The 17,631-nt window shown below is 46.5% G+C and overlaps 1 protein-coding gene across 1 annotated transcript in view; it reads right to left on the reverse strand.

Moving 5' to 3' along the window:
• Positions 1-1,061: 1,061 nt before the first annotated feature.
• SCPEP1 (serine carboxypeptidase 1) overlaps positions 1,062-17,631 on the reverse strand; it is a 34,403-nt gene continuing 17,833 nt past the window's right edge. Inside the window, exons 7-13 of the mRNA XM_003931336.3 lie at positions 13,855-13,892; positions 12,948-13,076; positions 11,881-11,974; positions 9,850-9,963; positions 7,463-7,600; positions 6,284-6,447; positions 1,062-1,658 (exon numbers count right to left, since the gene is read on the reverse strand). Of these exons, the coding sequence (XP_003931385.1) occupies positions 1,596-1,658; positions 6,284-6,447; positions 7,463-7,600; positions 9,850-9,963; positions 11,881-11,974; positions 12,948-13,076; positions 13,855-13,892 (740 nt within the window). The 3' untranslated portion in view covers positions 1,062-1,595. The remainder of the gene's footprint in view (positions 1,659-6,283; positions 6,448-7,462; positions 7,601-9,849; positions 9,964-11,880; positions 11,975-12,947; positions 13,077-13,854; positions 13,893-17,631) is intronic.

Genomic DNA, 17,631 nt, shown 5'->3' on the forward strand with positions numbered 1-17,631 from the left:
TCTCTGCCCCGGGAGCCTGATTTTAGTCTCAGGGTCTGAAGAGGCTGGTCATGTAGACATAACCTGCCGACAACTCTTTCCTCACAGTCTGCAGGAATAAGCATTGGGTTTCGTTTTTAAATCTCAGCCCTCAGCCAGGCTCAGTGACTCACGCCTGTAATCCCAGCACTTTCGGAGCCCAAGGTAGGTGAATTTCTAGAGCCTGGGAGTTGGAGAGCAGCCTGGGCAACATAGTGGGACCCCAACTCTACAACAAAATTTTAAAAACTAGCTGGGCATGGTGGTGCACATTTGTAGTACCAGCTACTCAGGAGGCTGGGGCAGGAGGATCACTTGAGCAATGATTGTGCCAATGCACTCTAGCCTGGGTCATAGAGTGAGACCCTGTCTCAAATAAGTTAACAAACAAATAATTAACCTTGGCCCTGCAACTACAAGAGGTAGTATTTCTTTCATAGTCCTAGAAGCTATAGGACTGATCTGAGACCCTATACAGATCTTTTCTTTCTTTCTTTCTTTTTTTTTTTTTTTTGAGACAGGGTCTGTCTGTCACCCAGGCTGAATGAGTGGCTTGATCATGGCTCAAGTGATTCTCCTGCTTCAGCCTCCCAAGTAGCTGGGACTACAGGTGTGTGCTACAATGCCCAGCTAATGTTTTAATTTTTTTGTAGAAATGAGGTCTCCCTATGTTGTCCAGGCTGTTCTTGAACTCCTGGGTTCAAGTGATCCTCCCAGCTGGAACTCCCAAAGTGCTAGGTTCACAGGTGTGAGCCCCGGCATTGAGCTTCCTTATGCAGATCTTGAGCTATGAATACAAAGTATAAAGTCCTGAGCTAATTATTTTGATTCTAAGGAAATGTGGTAATCCTCTAACTAAAAAATTACTTTAATGAATTTATTATAAGAAAATACGGAGGTACACAAAAATCTAACTATCAGGATGAATCAACAGAGCACTATGTATAATAGCAACAAACTAGAAATTATTATACTTGTTGGAAACAACTGGGAATTTTGTAAATAAACTATAGTACACCATAAAGTAGAATGCTCCACAGCCATTAAAAATGTTAGAAAAGAACATTTATTGACATGGAAAGGTGTTTAGGATATATTGATGGGTAAAACAAATAGTAAAACAACATAAGGTGATGATTCATTTTTGTAAAAAGTATATACGTATATATATTGCAAAGAAAATCTGCAAGGACGTATGTTAAATTGGTAATAGTGCTTACCCCTGGGAAGGGAGAATACAGGTATTTATTTATTCTTTGTGTACCTGTAATTCCCAGTTTTTCTATAAATCACATCATTTGCTTCTATAATAAGAAAATGTAATAATCTATTATCATCCTTCATTTTGATTAAAACAAATCCCTTTTTTAAAAAAATCTTAGGTTTTTTAAGAAGCAGAAATAATTTTCAAATTGCCTCCAGAAACAATGATTTTATCCTCTGCGGAAGCTGGTCAGAACCTTCATGATCACAGCCCCATTAGATACACAGAAGAATGGCGCTTCCTACAGCTTCAGGGGCCTCAGCTCAGCTCTGTGCCCCAAGGCCAAACCAGCTCATCTCCAGCCCCATCCATCCTATTCTTGCTGCGTTACCAGTCTCATCATCTTCAGAGCCATGTCCCCTTGGTCAGAAGGAACCTAGAGGCAAGCGACATCTGAGTTAGTGCTTCTGGTGCTATTCCTGGGGTTGGGGTCAGAGGCAACATCCTGAAACCTTGTTCCCAGAAGGGAGCCAGCTCTGTGACAGCAACCTGTGCAGACACCTGGGCACATCCCTGAGAGAGAGAATCCTTCCTGGAAATGACTCCTGCACTCCTAGAAGAAAGCTCTTCTAGGCACCGGCTGGGCTGGGTAGCAGGGACCTGGAGAGGTTAGCATTTAGGCAAGAACCTTCTACGCCATTTGAGACTGATCTACTGATTTCTTGGTAAGGCGCATGCTCATGATACAGAGACCTAGGCAGTTTAAGGAAGAAGGAGGATTCTCAACATTTTAAAGGAGTCTGTCTAGCAGGGATCCCAGACTGAAAATGGAGAAATGGCTGAGAAGGAAGCTCACAGGAAAGAGCTACAAACAATACAAACAGGGCCCTTTAAATGGCATCCAATTGTCAAATTGTTATTCAACTTTCTTTTGTCTTCCCTTAGATTTTTAGAGCATGCCCTTTAAAATTTCTTTCCCACACACCATCAAAAGGGGAAGGGCAGAGGCCTCAGTTTTTCCCCTATACAGACAGGAGTGGAGTACATGGTCTCCCCATTCTGCAATTCCCTGGCCCCATGATTCTTTATGCACACCTATCCTTGACTCTTCTGCCAAGAGTCCCCCGGAGGCACAGGCACGGTGGGACATCCTAAAATGACATTTAATCAACGAAAGGGGAAGTGGTTTGGGGACGACTTAATAACAGTCTCTGAGGGCTATTTTAAGCCTGTCCCCAGCTGATTTGTTGTTCTGTATGTGACAAACCAAGAGGAAAGGGGCCTGAACTCTAGCACAGGAGCATGTATGTGGTTGGCTTGTCCCACGCCCTCCTACCAGCCTCAGCAGGAACTTCTCTCTAGTGCAGGCTAAGCATCCCTCATTGGAAAAGCCAAAATGCTCCACAATTCTTTTTTTTTTTTTTTTTTTTTTTTTGGTAAAGTTGGTCTTGGAAGATGGAGGCTGGATGGCCCTCGCTCTGCAATTCCAACCTTTCTGAGTACCCCCATGAGGCCGCAAGTGGAACATTTCACACCTGGCCCCATCAGGGGTTGCATTCAAAATGCAGGCGTACAACACACAGTTTATTTCTGCATCGCCAAGGGGGTTACAGTACAGTACAGTAACCTTTTCATCAAAACACAGCATTATAGGCAGAGACCAAAAGCTGCTGGTGTTTGCTGCTGCTGTTGTCTAGCAGCTGACACGGTGTTCTGGTGACGCTACCGTGCTGCTCAGTTACGCTGAACACACATTTTTCCACTGTATTAGTAGTATGTTGTATTTCTTACTGGAAGTACTTTTGTGTGACTACGTGCGAGAAAATGATTGCTTATTGGCAACATTTAAATTTGGAGTCAGAAATACCATGATGATCAATAACCACAGAGTGGTTGAAGTGGCTATTTTAGCCACCTTTTGCCCTCTAATAATTCAGTGCACACAAACTTTGCTTCACGCACAAAATTATTTAAAATATTGGGCCGGGTGCAGTGGCTCAAGCCTGTAATCCCAGCACTTTGGGAGGCCGAGGCGGGCGGATCACGAGGTCAAGAGATTGAGACCATCCTGGTCAACATGGTGAAACCCCGTCTCTACCAAAAATACAAAAAATTAGCTGGGCATGGTGGCACATGCCTGTAATCCCAGCTACTCAGGAGGCTGAGGCAGGAGAATCGCCTGAACCCAGGAGGCGGAGGTTGCGGTGAGCCGAGATCGCGCCATTGCACTCCAGCTTGGGTAACAAGAGCAAGCGAAACTCCGTCTCAAAAAAAAAAAAAAAAAGAAAATGATTGCTTATCAGCAACATATAAATTTGGAGTCAGAATAATATGATATCCAATAACCACAGAGTGGTTGAAGTGGCTATTTTAGCCACGCTTTGCCCTCTAATAATTCAATGCACACAAACTTTGCTTCATGCATACAATTGTTTAAAATACCGTGCAAAATTACCTTCAGTCTATGTGTATAAGGTGTACAGGAAACATAATAAATGAATTCTTGTCTAGACTTGGGTCCCAGCCACAAGATATCTTATTATGCATATGCAGATTTTCCAAAATCTGAAACACAACTGGTCCCAAACATTTCAGATAAGGGGTGCTCAACCTCTAACAGTGCTTTGCTCTAAGACTTCCTGGTTTGTTTTTTTTTAGCCAATGTTGAAGGTACTCAGATGCTGAGAGATGCCCTCTCCCTCTCTGTGCCCTGCTGCCTTGTTTGTTCTCCCTTTAGAACAAATAGATTAAGTCTATTTATTTATTTATTGAGACGGAGTCTCACTCTGTCATCCAAGCCTGAGTGCAGTGGCACGATCTCAGCTCACTGCAACCTTTGCCTCCCAGGTTTAAGCAATTCTCCTGACTCATCCTCCCGAGTAGCTAGGGTTACAGGCACTTGCCACCACGCACGGCTAATTTTGTATTTTTAGTAGAGACAGAATTTCGCCATGTTAGCCAGGCTGGTCTGGAACTCCTGACCTCGGGTGATCTGCCCACCTCGGCCTCCCAAAGTGCTGGGATTACAGGTGTGAGCCACCGCACCTGGCCTAGATTAAGTATCTTTAAAGAGTGGGATGCTTTATCTGGCTTCTTAAAGGAAGTTGCCGTCTCTTCTCATTACTCATTCATTTTCTCCAGCCTTTCCATTCTGGCTTCTGACCTTGCCATCTCACCGACACAGGTGCCAAGGACATCACGCACATTCCAGCCCTTCCCCTGAGTTCTCACTTGGCACTGTGGGCCCCTCCCTACTTTGGGGATGCCACACATCCTGGTCTCCCTTCTCACTTGTCTGGCTGCTCCTTTCTCAGTTTCATCATCTGTAGGCTCTTCTTCTGCCTTCTGTTCTATATAGGCAATTCAAACTCAGCTTGTGCAAACTGCCTCCATCCCAAACCACAATGCTGGAGCAGAAACCTGGAAGCTACCTTTCAGTTCTTTTCTGCCCCAAATGAATACAAGTCCTGCCTATTTTCCCTTCTTTACACTTTACCAAATCAATACACTTTCCTCCTTTTTGGATTTTCCTGACAGCTTCATTAACTGGTCCTTGGCCCCAGGCTTGCCTCATGCCCTCTACTGCTAGAACATTATTTATTGGACAAATCTATTAATTTCACTCCTTTGCTTAAAACCCCTCCTTGGCCAGGCACGGTGGCTCAAGCCTGTAATCCCAGCACTTTGGGAGGCCGAGGTGGGTGGTTCACGAGGTCAACAGATCGAGACCATCCTGGTCAACAAGGTGAAACCCCGACTCTACTAAAAATACAAAAAGTTAGCTGGGCATGGTGGTGCGTGCCTGTAATCCCAGCTACTCAGGAGGCTGAGGCAGGAGAATTGCCTGAACCCAGGAGGCGGAGGTTGCGGTGAGCCGAGATCCCACCATTGCACTCCAGCCTGGGTAACAAGAGCGAAACTCCATCTCAAAAAAAAACAAAAAAAAACAAAAAAAAAAAACCTCTCCTTGGTGCCCTGCTGTATGAACACCTTAGCGTGGTATGCAAATTCCCCTTCCACAGCCACCTCCCACCAGTATCCTTTCCAAGGCCTCACCATCTGAGGCTCCTCTGGATCTTGTATTCACTGCTCTCCATGCTCCCCACCTCCTCCTCTTTCCCTAACTCACTTCTATGCATCACGTGGGCACCTTCCAGATCTGCAAGCCTGGGCAGGGCACCTCTCCGTGGGCCAAGCCCCCTCTTAGCATTGCTCGTCCCATGCTGTTGACAGTCCCTTGCCTGTCTGTCTCTAGACCATGAGCTCCTTGAGAACAGGGGCTGGGCACCACTCACCCTTGTGTTTGTAGTGTCTAGTACTAATCGCAGAATTTTGTTAGGGAACTCAAAACACTCCCAAGCCCTAAGTATTTCTTTTTTCTTCGAGACAGGGTCTCGCTCTGTCACCCAGGCTGGAGTGTAGTGGTGTGATCTTGGCTCACTATAGCTTCTAACTTTCAGGTTCAATCAATCCTCCCACCTCAGCCTCCTGAGTAGCTGAAACCACAGGCATGCGCCACCACGCCTGGCTAATTTTCGTTTTTTTCTGAGACAGAGTCTCACTCTGTTGCCCAGGATAGAGTGTAGTGGTGCTATCTCATCTCACTGCAACCTTCACCTCCCGGGTTCAAGTGATTCTTGAGCTTCAGCCTCCCAAGTAGCTGGGATTATAGGCGTATGGCCACCACATCTGGCATATTTTTGTATTTTTAGTAGAGATGGGGTTTCACCGTGTTGCCAAGGCTGGTCTTGAACTGTTGAGCTCAAGTGATCCACCCATCTCAGCCTCCCAAAGTGCTGGGATTACAGGCATGAGCCTCTGCATCTGGCCTAGTTTTTATATTTTTTGTAGAGACAAGGTTTCACCATGTGGCCCAGGTAGGTCTCAAACTCCTGGGCTCTACCTTGGCCTCCCAAAGTGCTGGGATTACAGGCATTAGCCACCGCGCCCAGCCCTTGTACTTCTTACAAGACCCGCCTGCGTAGTAGACAGAGGCATAGTAACTGCCTGTGGCTTCCCTCTCAGGATGATTTCAAGTCTGGAACAAAAGCTCTCTCTTACCATGTGACCAGCCTTCAGAATCCAGTAGAAAGCCAGGTTCTTGTAGGACTTGACAAAAGCAGACGTTTCTAAAGATTTAGGGTCACTGTACAGGGCCTTCCACTTCAGCTGATTGAATTTAGGCAGTTCTGGCCACCTCAGCTTCCGAACCCAGGCCTCCTGACCTGGTGAGAAAGGCCCGGCATTAACAGCTGGGTAAAGTAGGAAAACAGTCTAGGTCCAAAATGTGGGTGCTTCCCAAACTCTAATAGGCAGGATCTCACTCAGGATCTTTTTAAAATGCACATTCTGATTCAGAAGATCGGGGGGGGCCTAGGCATCTGCATTTCTGACTCCCAGTGACACCTACGCTGCTGGGAGAACCCTAACAGCTGTAAAGCCTGACTTGTTTTTGCCTCTGCCTCTCCCACTGCCACCTGCTCTTTAAGAAGGGAACTGGGGGGACCTCTGGAGGCGGACAGGCCTGTGACGAGGACTGAGAGATGTCAGGAATGAGACAGGGTCACCCGGGCTGTTCATGGAAAAAATGCAGCAGCCTTCCAAATGGTCCTTGAGGTCCCTTGCTTACCAGTCACAAAAATATTCAATTCTTCTTGTTTCACGAGGCACGTCACATCCGCCAGACCTTGTGCCTCAATTAGCCTGGCAGTTCAGAGAACCTGTCTCGGAGCTTCTACCAGCCCCTATTTAATTTGGAAGTGAGCAAATTAAACACGTGGTAGGTGATAGGGCAGCAGCTGGGAATCCACAAAGACCGTTTCCCCTGGCTCTTCAGGGTTACAGTCATTAGGGTTGAGTTTTAATTCACTTTGCAGTGGTTGACATCAACTGTCATGTCATACAAACATGAAGCTCTCCCTTAATTAAATAGTGCATTTGCCCAGTAGCCAGAAAAACGTCTTTCTAAGTTTTGTGGTAGAGACAGATGTTGTTCTTTTCTTTAATTATACCTAAGGGCCCTATAACTTGGGATAGGCCCAGGCTTCTGAGGGTTCACAGCCCTGTATAGCTCCCCACTCTTTGGAGAATCAAGGTCAGGGGTAGATGGATATAATGGGAAATGGCCTTCCTCCTGGCATTTCAACATTACCCACCTCGAGACTGCCATATCCAAGGCCAGTTCCCTTCCAGCCGAACCCATAAAACCGCCTCTGTGTGTCCCTCAGAGTCGATTCCTACCCATGGTATCTACGATGAGATCAAGCTGTCCATTATACACAGTCACGTTGATCCCTGCCTCCAGCAACTCGTCCACAATGCTAATGACTGGCTTCATGAAGTCCCCCTCCATGTTCATGAAGACATTGTTCGCCTGGCCTGCACATGGGGAAGGAGAGAGAGGAAGTAGCTTGGAATCTGCCAGAACAAGAGGTACCTTTCAGCCCAGAGCACCCGGCGCTTCCGCACCGAACAACGACTGAATGCACCCATGCTTCCCAAACAGGGATGAACCAGCTGAGCAATCTGTGCCCGCTGGTCAGATGTAAGGGACACATAAACAGCACATGTGGTCCATTCTCTTGAGAGCTTGTGATGACAGCAGGCGCCATGTTAAATGAGGAATTGACACCTGGAATAGGCTACTGTCCAAGGAAACAGTGAGGCAGAGGCTGGGGAAATACTCGTTAGGCTGGTACACATGGGGAATGAATGGTGCTTTGGGCCAATGTCAGTTTTCCTGTTTTCTTGAGTAACACCAGGGCCAAGTTTCTAGTCCTGAACAAGTGGGCCTGCCTTCTGATAAGTCAGATCAAACCTAAACCGATTCAGAGCTGGCCCTCAGGAAAGCCAAATGAATAACAAGCCCCAGGCAAGCAGCTAGTAAGCGCGGCACTCCTGCTGGCTCCTGCCCATCAGCATTATCGTGACACTGAACAACAGCAGTAACAGTGCCAGCCAGCATTATCTGCTAGTCACTGCCAAGGTGGCATTTCACAAGCAACATCCCATTTCTTCTTCATTACTACCCTGGGAGATAAGAAGTCTTTTTTTTGAGACAGAGTCTTTTTGACACAGAGTCTCACCCTGTCAGCCAGGCTGGAGTGCAGGGGTACAATCTCAGCTCACTGCAGCCTCTACCTTCCAGGTTTAAGCGATCCTCCAACCTCAGCCTCCCAAGTAGCAGCTGAGACTACAGGTGCACACCGCCACGCCCAGCTCTTTTTTTTTTTTTCAGATGGAGTTACGCTTTTGTTGCCCAGACTGGAGTACCACGGTGCAATCTTGGCTCACCACAACCTCTGCCTCCCAGGTTCAAGCAATTCTGTCTCAGCCTCCCGAGTAGCTAGGATTACAAGCACGCACCACCACACCAGGCTAATTTTGTATTTTTGGTAGAGACAGAGGTTGTCCCGACCTCAAGTGATCCTCCTGCCTCGGCCTCTCAAAGTGCTAAGATTACAGGCACGTGCCACCATGCCAGGCCATGCCCAGCTCTAACTAATTTTGTTCATTTCTAAAATTCTCTCAGCAGTCAGGGGCAGTGAAAAAACCAGGGACAGAATGAGCCCTCGGGTGACTGCAGGTTGGGAAAGGAGGTCCATGTCCCCTGAGAAAGCTCCCAGCAGCCGCAAATCACAGGCCCCCAGCAGCCGCAGGACCACTGACCCCATATCCTTGGGTTATCTTGGACACACATGAAACAAAACCCTCTTCAGCTTGTAGTGTTTTCCCTCCAGAAACCTGGGATCTCTGCTTGCTCAAGGCCTCCCTGCAGGACTAAGTAGGAACTTATCCAAGATTTCTACCTGGCCCTGGTCTCTAAGGATTTCATTATTTCCTCAGCACAGCCTTGAGACTGCTCAGCCACATCCAGCATCAGGATGCCTGGAGAGGCCAGTGAGAGAGCTGGTCAAAATCTGCCCAACCACCTGGGCATGTATGACATCCTGCAAGAAGGATCTTTGGCACAGAATCTCATCTGCAACCAACTGTGGCCTTGGATGTCGCTTTATCTTAATTTTTTATTATGGAAAATTTCAAATGGATACAAACAAGAAGTGTGCAAAGCTCCAATGTACCTATACCAGGCTTCAACAATTCTTAGCTCTCAACCAATTATGCATTATTTCTCTCCCCACCCAGCTCCCTACCAACCCTTTATTTTGAACCAATTGTGACAAATCTTTTTTTTTCCCCCTTTTGAAGAGACAGGGTTTCACGCTGTTGCCCAAGCTGGAGTGCAGTAGCACAACCATAACTCACTGTAGCCTCAAACTCCTGGGTTCAAGCAATCCTCCCTCCTCAGCCTCCCTAGTAGTTAGGATGACATGCCACATGCCACCATGACCAGCCATGTTGCTTAATTGTGGTTCCAAGCAATTTTCTCAGCTCAGTCTCCCATAGTGGTGGGATTATAGGCATGAACCATTGCATCCAGCCCTGACGAGTCATTTACTGTCTTCTGTATCTATTTGCTCACCTACAACATGTGGATAGTAACATTGTTTACCTATAACCTATCATCACCACCAGCAAAACCCATCCTACAAATTCAGATCTCTGAATTTGCACCTTTTTTCTCCCCATAACTCTACAAACAGCACTTAATTAGGTCGCATAAGTACCTCCCCAGGTTTGATCCTCCGGAATGATTTTGAGCTTCTTTCTGATGGGGCCATTCATGAGCTGGCTTAAGGCATCTCGTTGTAGGTGTCTCACGTGGCGCTGACAAAGACGAACTAAAACCAAACTGGTACACGGTGAGTCAAAGGACTGGAAGTTAAGCCCAAGAGGACACCTTTACCAAGCTGCTGGGGACGCTGTACAGCAAGAGGGAAGGTTTCAGATTCAGCTGGAAAAGGAAAAGCATCACCTTGATTCACCCCCAGCGAGGAGAAGGAAGTCAGAAACACAATGAAAGTGGAGAGGCTTTCTTATTAGGTTGGTCCAAAAGTAAATGTGGTTTTTTTGCCATTAAAAGTAATGTCGGGCCGGGCGCGGTGGCTCAAGCCTGTAATCCCAGCACTTTGGGAGGCCGAGGCACGTGGATCACGAGGTCAAGAGATCGAGACCATCCTGGTCAACATGGTGAAACCCCGTCTCTACTAAAAATACAAAAATTAGCTGGGCATGGTGGTGTGTGCCTGTAATCCCAGCTACTCAGGAGGCTGAGGCAGGAGAATTGCCTGAACCCAGGAGGCAGAGGTTGCGGTGAGCCAAGATCGTGCCATTGCACTCCAGCCTGGGTAACAAGAGCGAAACTCCGTCTCAAAAAAAAAAAAAAAAAAAGTAATGTCAAAGCAGGGCACGGTGGCTCACACCTGTAATCCCAGCACTTTGGGAGGCTGAGGTGGGCGGATCACAAGGTCAGAAGATCAAGACCATACTGGCCAACATAGTGAAAGCCCATCTTTCCTAAAATACAAAAAATTAACCACATGTGGTGGTGCACACCTGTAGTCCCAGCTACTGAGGAGGCTGAAGCAGGAGAATCACTTGAATTAGGGAGGTGGAAGTTGCAGTGAGCTGAGATCGCGCCATGGCACTCCAGCCAGGGTGACAGAGCAAGACTCCATCTCAAAAAAAAAAAAAAAAAAGTAACGGCAAAACTTTGAAACTTCAATGGCACTTCAGCCTGGGCAACAGAGTGAAACCCTATCTCTTAAAAAAAAAAGGGTGGGGGGGAAGATTTGTCAAAACTGGTTCAAAATAAGGAGTTGTTAGGGAGCTGGGTAGGAAGGGAAATAATGCATAATTGGCTGTGAGTTAATAAATCTTGAAACCTGGCAAAGACCACAGTTACTTTTGCATCAACATAATAGTACTGACTATACATTCTATAGACTTGGGGTCCACTGGGATTCTCCGGAATGGCCAAAGAGAATCATCTGGGACGTGGAACCTAGGGTATCCTGCAGCCTTTATATGCCTCTTAGTTGGCTGAAAAATGACTAAATTCAGACTTTAATTGATGTTGTAATTTGGTGTACAGAAGCTGGTTTCTAAACTTCAAAAACATCATGCTACGTGACAGAAGCCAGTGCAAAAGACACTATTGTGTGATTGTGGTCATATAAAATGTTCAGAAATGGCAAATCTAAAGGGACAGAGGGCCGAGCGAGGTGGCTCACACCTGTAATCCCAGCACTTTGGGAAGCCGAGGAGGGTGGATCATGAGGTCAAGATTGACACCATCTTGGCCAACCTGGTGAAACCCCGTCTCTACTAAAAATACAAAAATTAGCTGGGTGTGGTAGCATGCGCCTGTAGTCCCAGCTACTCAGGAGCCTGAGGCAGGAGAATCACTTGAATCTGGGAGGCAGAGATGGCAGTGAGCTGAGATGGTGCCACCGCACTCCAGTCTGGTCACAGAGTGAGACTCCGTCTCAAAAAAAAAAAAATAAGAGAAAGCAGATGAGTGGTTGCCAGGGAGAACTGACTGCAAGCAGACAAGCGGGATCTCTTTGGGGTGATGAACATGTTCTAAAATTGGATTGTGACGATGACTGCACAACTCTGGGAATATCCTGAAAACCACTTACAGTGAGTTAATTTTATGGTATGCAAATTATATGTTAATAAAGGTTTTTTTAATAAACAGGTTTCTTTTTGCATGGAGGCTAAGGCAGGATCTAAAAACTTCAAGGTTCACTCACCTAGGTGGCTCTGTGTGAATTCTAGACTGGACTCCATTGTAGGTATGGGAGGGCTTTTAGTTAAGATGTTATAGAAGTTCACCCCATCTGTGTTCTGGAATACAAAAGTTTGTTTGGTTGTTTTGTTTTTCTATCATCAAAACTGCCAAACAGAAAAAACATGGCTCTTTATCTAAGGACAGCTTTCACTTTGTAAATCTGCTTGGATCAGAAAGTAACACAGTTGTGGCTGGGCGTGGTGGCTCACACCTATAATCCCAGCACTTCCGGAGACTGAGGCAGGTGGATCACTTGAGCCCAGGAGTTCAAGACCAGCCTGGTCAACTTGGTGAAACCCCTCTGAACTAAAAACACAAAAATCAGCCAGGCATGGTGGTGCTCACCTGTAGTCCCAACTACTCCGGAGGCTGAGACATGAGAATCACTTGCACCCAGGAGGCAGAGGTTTCAGTGAGCCGAGATTGAGCCACTGCACTACAGCCGGGGCGACAGAGCCAGACTTGGTCTCAAAAAGGAAAGAAAGAAATGCAGCTCTGAAGACTCAGAAACCAGCTGTGTCAGCCCAGCCCACTCCCCCAGGAGTGGTGAGCAGTTCATATAAGCAGTGATCAGGCCGTGCAGGGAAAAAACTAAGGGCCTCAGAAAGAACAGAGCTGCAAAGGGTTCTACACTCCCAGTCCTTGGCCAGTGCATCCTTTGCTTCTGGCTCTCTGGAGTCAGAATGTCGCTTGGCAAGGGCTCCAATAAGGGAATGTGTTGTCTCCAAACTAAACACTCACCTCTGCAAGACAATCTTTTTTTTTTTTTTTTTTAACAGAATCCATACATTTAGTGAAGGACAAGCAAGTCTTGCAGGCCTGGGTGGCTTTCAGTCTTGCAGATTCTGACTGTGTAAGGAGCCATGACATCACTGCTCAGACCTGACAGATTTATTGTCTAGCATGCAATCATTTACAGATACGTGGGAAGGCTCAGGATAGACCCCAAGTTTAACAACACCAACCACAGGCCCTGTACCCACCCGAAAAAGCCAACTAGGCTGGCCCCTGAGTGTGTCCCCTTTTTACCTGTTCAATGATCATTTCTGCTTTCCCCCACAGCACTGTGGCCTCTCTGTAGAGCTCCTTATTTATGGCATTCAGGACTTGCTCTGCAACTTTAGACACCTCTGCCAGACCTTTGTCTTCAAGAAGAGACTGGAACGTAAACCAAGAGCAAAAAGACCCACTTTACTGGGGAACGTCAATCTGATATTGCTGCAGTGAGGGAGGGGGTGGGGAAGGAGGGGAAGGAAGGAGAATGGGAGCTTACATAGGAAAGCATATTGTTACAAGCACATGTTCATCAGAGTAAACACAGCAAATTGTTAACTGAATCTAAGCAGGTATTCATAGTGATCTTTCAATGTTCCTGCATATTTGAAAATTTTTGTAATAAAAATTTAGGGAATTGAAAAAACGTGTTTCTTAGCGGGGCGCAGTGGCTTACACCTGTAATTCCAGCACTTTGGGAAGCTGAGGTGGGTGGATCACCTGAGGTCAGGAGTTCGAGACCAGCCTGCCCAACATGGCAAAACCCTTTCTCTACTAAAAATACAAAATATTAGCTGGGCGCTGTGATAGGCGCCTGCAATCCCTGAGGCAGGAGAATTGCTTGAACCGAGGAGGTGGAGGTTGCAGTGAGCCAAGATCACGCCACTGTACTCCAGCCTAGGTGACAAAAGCGAAACTCCATCTCAAAAAAGAAAAAATGTGTTTCTTATATCTGGAAAAAAGTGATGTGTGCTGATTTTCTTTCAGTTTGTCTGTGGCTAGCTCTTGCTTTGAGTGTCCAACTTCATATGGATAAACAGTCCCTAAAAAGCCGTGCCAAGCACGTAGGCAAACTCATCCAGCATCTCTCTCTTCCTGGGGTCAGAGGCAGAAGAGATCGGCTGGGCGTTTACCCAGAGGGCACAGATGTGCATCTACTCACCATGCTGTACAGGTAAGGTCCCCAGGAGAGCACAGAATCTAAAGGAAACCAATAGGTACAAATCAAGTATGTCACACCTCTGTCTTTCCAAAGACAGATCTAACTGGCATCTCTCCAAAGAAGAAAGAGAGAGAAGCAAGAAACCCGGTGGCTTTGGATTGGAAGGGTCATCAACTCACCTGTACCCATGCAGGAGGCGGGCTGACATCTCAATGGCTAGACGGTGGGATGAGGGTGTGGGGGCTTTTCTGCTGACTCTTAAGACTAATGGCACATTAATTTGGCCTGATACTGGCCCAGCAAGTGAGTCATTGCCAGTGACAGCATCCCCACAGGCAGGCTGTAGGTATGCAGGTGGAGGCTCTTATCTGGGGACCTCTAGGCCTTCTGGCAGCTTAAAATATTTCCTCACCCTCCCATTTCTGCTCTGCGTCTTATTTGCTCCTCCAGTTTGGAGATACTAACTTCTGCCAAGGAGCTAAATAAGGGAGATGACTAATGAGTTTGCAACAACACAGTGGCTACGTTGCCAATTGGCTCATTCCCATCCCACAGACATATTGAGAATTTACTAAGGATCTGGAGGCAGCAAAGTGCATGAGAACATGTAAATGTAAGTAACATAACGCCTATCCTCAAAGAGACCAATAGCTGACCTTGGTTTAGACAAGCTCACAACTATTAAATACTGTATCACTAGATAAGACAAGTGCTATTGAAAGACGTGCCAGGGCCGGGCACGGTGGCTCATGCCAGCAATCCCAGCACTTTGGGAGGCCGAGGCGGGTGGATCACGAGGTCAAGAGATCGAGACCATCCTGGTCAACAGGGTGAAACCCCGTCTCTACTAAAAATACAAAAAATTAGCTGGGCATGGTGGCACGTGCCTGTAATCCCAGCTACTCGGGAGGCTGAGGCAGGAGAATTGCCTGAACCCGGGAGGCGGAGGTTGCGGTGAGCTGAGACTGCACCTTTGCACTCCAGCCTGGGTAACAAGAGCGAAACTCTGTCTCAGAAAAAAAAAAGAAAGACGTGCCAACAAAGAATGAAGGACCTCGACTTACAAAGCACATGTGATGATGTCTCTCCTTAGCTTAAAAGCATTCAATGGCTCCGTAAGGCAAAGTATCTCAAAGCAGGTTTCAAATAATCTTAGTTATCCAGGAACCAACTCCATGTTGTCCAGTCTGGTCTTGAACTTTTTGGGTCAAGCAATCTGCCTGCTTTGGTCTCCCAAAGTGCTGCGCTTACAGGTGTGAGCCACCACGCCCAGCTCGCACTGGTATTCTTTAGAGCACACTCTGAGAAACGCAGGCACACCAGGACTTCTGTGGCCTAGCTGTTAATCACCTCTCCAGCTTAACCTTCAAACTTGTGCCTTAGCTGAAGGCACAGTCCTTGGAACACAGGACTGGTTGCAGTTCTCCAATGCATCCCATTTCCTGCTTGATCTGGGCCAGAGATTGGTAAACTTCCTGTAAAGGGACAGATAGGAAATAATTTGGGCCCTGTAGTCCAGCTTATCTTGGTTGCCGGTACTCAACTCTGTTCTTACAGCCTCCAAACAGCCATAGACAGTATGTAAATGAACAGGCATGGCTGCATTCCAATAAAAAACGTATTTACCAGAGCAGGTGGCAGGGCAGACTTGACCCGTGGGCCCTTGTTTACCAACCTTTGAAGCAGGTCTGCATGGTCCAATAGAACTTTCTGCAGTGATAGAAGTATTCTAGATCTATGCAGTCCAAAATGCTAGCCAATAGCCACATGTGTCTATGGAGCACATGAAGTGTGGAGAGTACCATCGAAAAACTGAAATTGTATTTAAAAATTATACTTAAATGTATATAGTCACATGTGGCAAGTGGTTACCATACTGAGCCGGTCCTATGCGCTTAGTGACAGAGCAGATCAAGACCTTTTTGAAGTCCAGGGGCATATCTGTGTATCTTTGCCTACCACCTAGCCTGGTACCTACTACCTACCAAGCAATTAACAATTGTTCATGGAAATTAACAATACTTCTCCCTCAAAAACCAATGTTTCTGGGATAGAGAGGCAATACTTTAAATGGATCGGGAAGGATGGATTACAATCCAGACAAACAGTTTCATAATGTAAAGTGGGTCATGGCAAGGAGAAAAAGGTAGATTCCAAACAGATGAATAACACTTGCAAAGCCAGGAAGCAAAACTTACTGATCCTGGAGACAGTGTAACAGGGTGGTTAGGTTGCTTGGATTCCAGTACCTGCTGCCTGGATTTGAATCCCAGCTCTACCATTTAGCTGGGTGACTCTAAGAAAGTTGCTTAACGTCTCAGAGTCTCAGTTTCATCATTTACAAAATAAGGATAACAACAGCATCCGTCCCCTGCAGTTGCTGTAAGGATTACATGAAATTAGCACATGCAAACTACTTAGTGCTATTGTGAAACTGAGGAGACCCCACGAGGACGTGAGAGGGCCAGCATTCTGAGTCATAAACAAACTCTTATCTGTGCTCCCAATAAGGATGCTCAGTTATGAAACGGCACACCTCAGGGTTGCAAGACCTAATGGAGACTTTGTCTTGCCATCAACATGAACGAAAGAGCAGTATCTGACAAGGTATTATTGTGCTTCTGATCTAGGCTTCTGCAGTTTTATGATGTCCTACAAGATACATCCAGGAAGGAAAAACAAATCAACAAATAGTAGCCCTCCTCTTCATGCTGACTCGGTTTTATTCTACGTCAGTCCTACCCTGCAGATGGCAAACATGACGGCCAGAAATAACCATTCCAAGTTGTATCAGAATATCCTGAATCCACTGGGAACATGGCTCTGTAACAAGCAAATTCCTACTTTTTAGGGGGAAATATTACCTTTTATAAATGATTATTTTTAAAAAACTGAGCCAGCCGGGTGCGGAGGCTCACGCCTGTAATCCCAGCACTTTGGGAGGCCGAGGCAGGTGGATCACCTGAGGTCAGTTCAGGACCAGCCTAACCAACATGGTAAAACCCCATCTCTACTAAAAATACAAAAATTAGCCAGGCATGCTGGTGGGTGCCTGTAATCCCAGCTACTTGGGAGGCTGGGGCAGGAGAATCACCTGAACCTAGGAAGCAGAGGTTGCAGTGAGCCGAGATCGCGCCACTGCCCTCCAGCCTGGGAGACGAGCAAAACTCCGTCTCAAAAAAAAAAAAAAAAAAAAAAAAAACAACACAAAAAACAAAACACTGAGCCGTAATCACAGATGACAAGTGTACCTTTAGAAGAGTTTTGATAAATGCGTATGCCCATGTAACCACCCCCACCAATCAAGATAAGAGTTCCTTCATGTCCCTTTCCAGCCTGTTTCCTTTGCTTGCCCCTAGGCAACCTCTGTTCTGCTGGGAAAAATCACATTTTGTTAGGTTAGAAAAATGGTTCTCAATCAGGGATGGTTTTGTCCCCCAGGGAGACATTTCTGGTTGTCACGCGGGGTGGTGCTACTAGCATCTCTTGAGTACAGGCCAAGAATGCCACTGATAATATCCTACAGTGTATAGGACAGCCTCCCACAAAAAGAACTATATGACCCATGGTGTCAAATGTGCTGAGAAACCCTATGTTAGAGTGCACGCCACCAGGATGATTGTCTCAGATGTCTGAAGTCACACCCTGGGTGTCTGCAACATAAACAACTCTTATTTATGCTGGCAACACAGGTGCTCAATGACGAAACCGCACACCTCTGAGTTGCAAGACCAGATGATAAAACCTTGTCGTGCCATCAATATGCAAAACAGATGG

Source organism: Saimiri boliviensis, chromosome 17 (assembly GCF_048565385.1).
Source record: "Saimiri boliviensis isolate mSaiBol1 chromosome 17, mSaiBol1.pri, whole genome shotgun sequence".
NCBI classification, from domain to species: Eukaryota; Metazoa; Chordata; class Mammalia; order Primates; family Cebidae; genus Saimiri; species Saimiri boliviensis.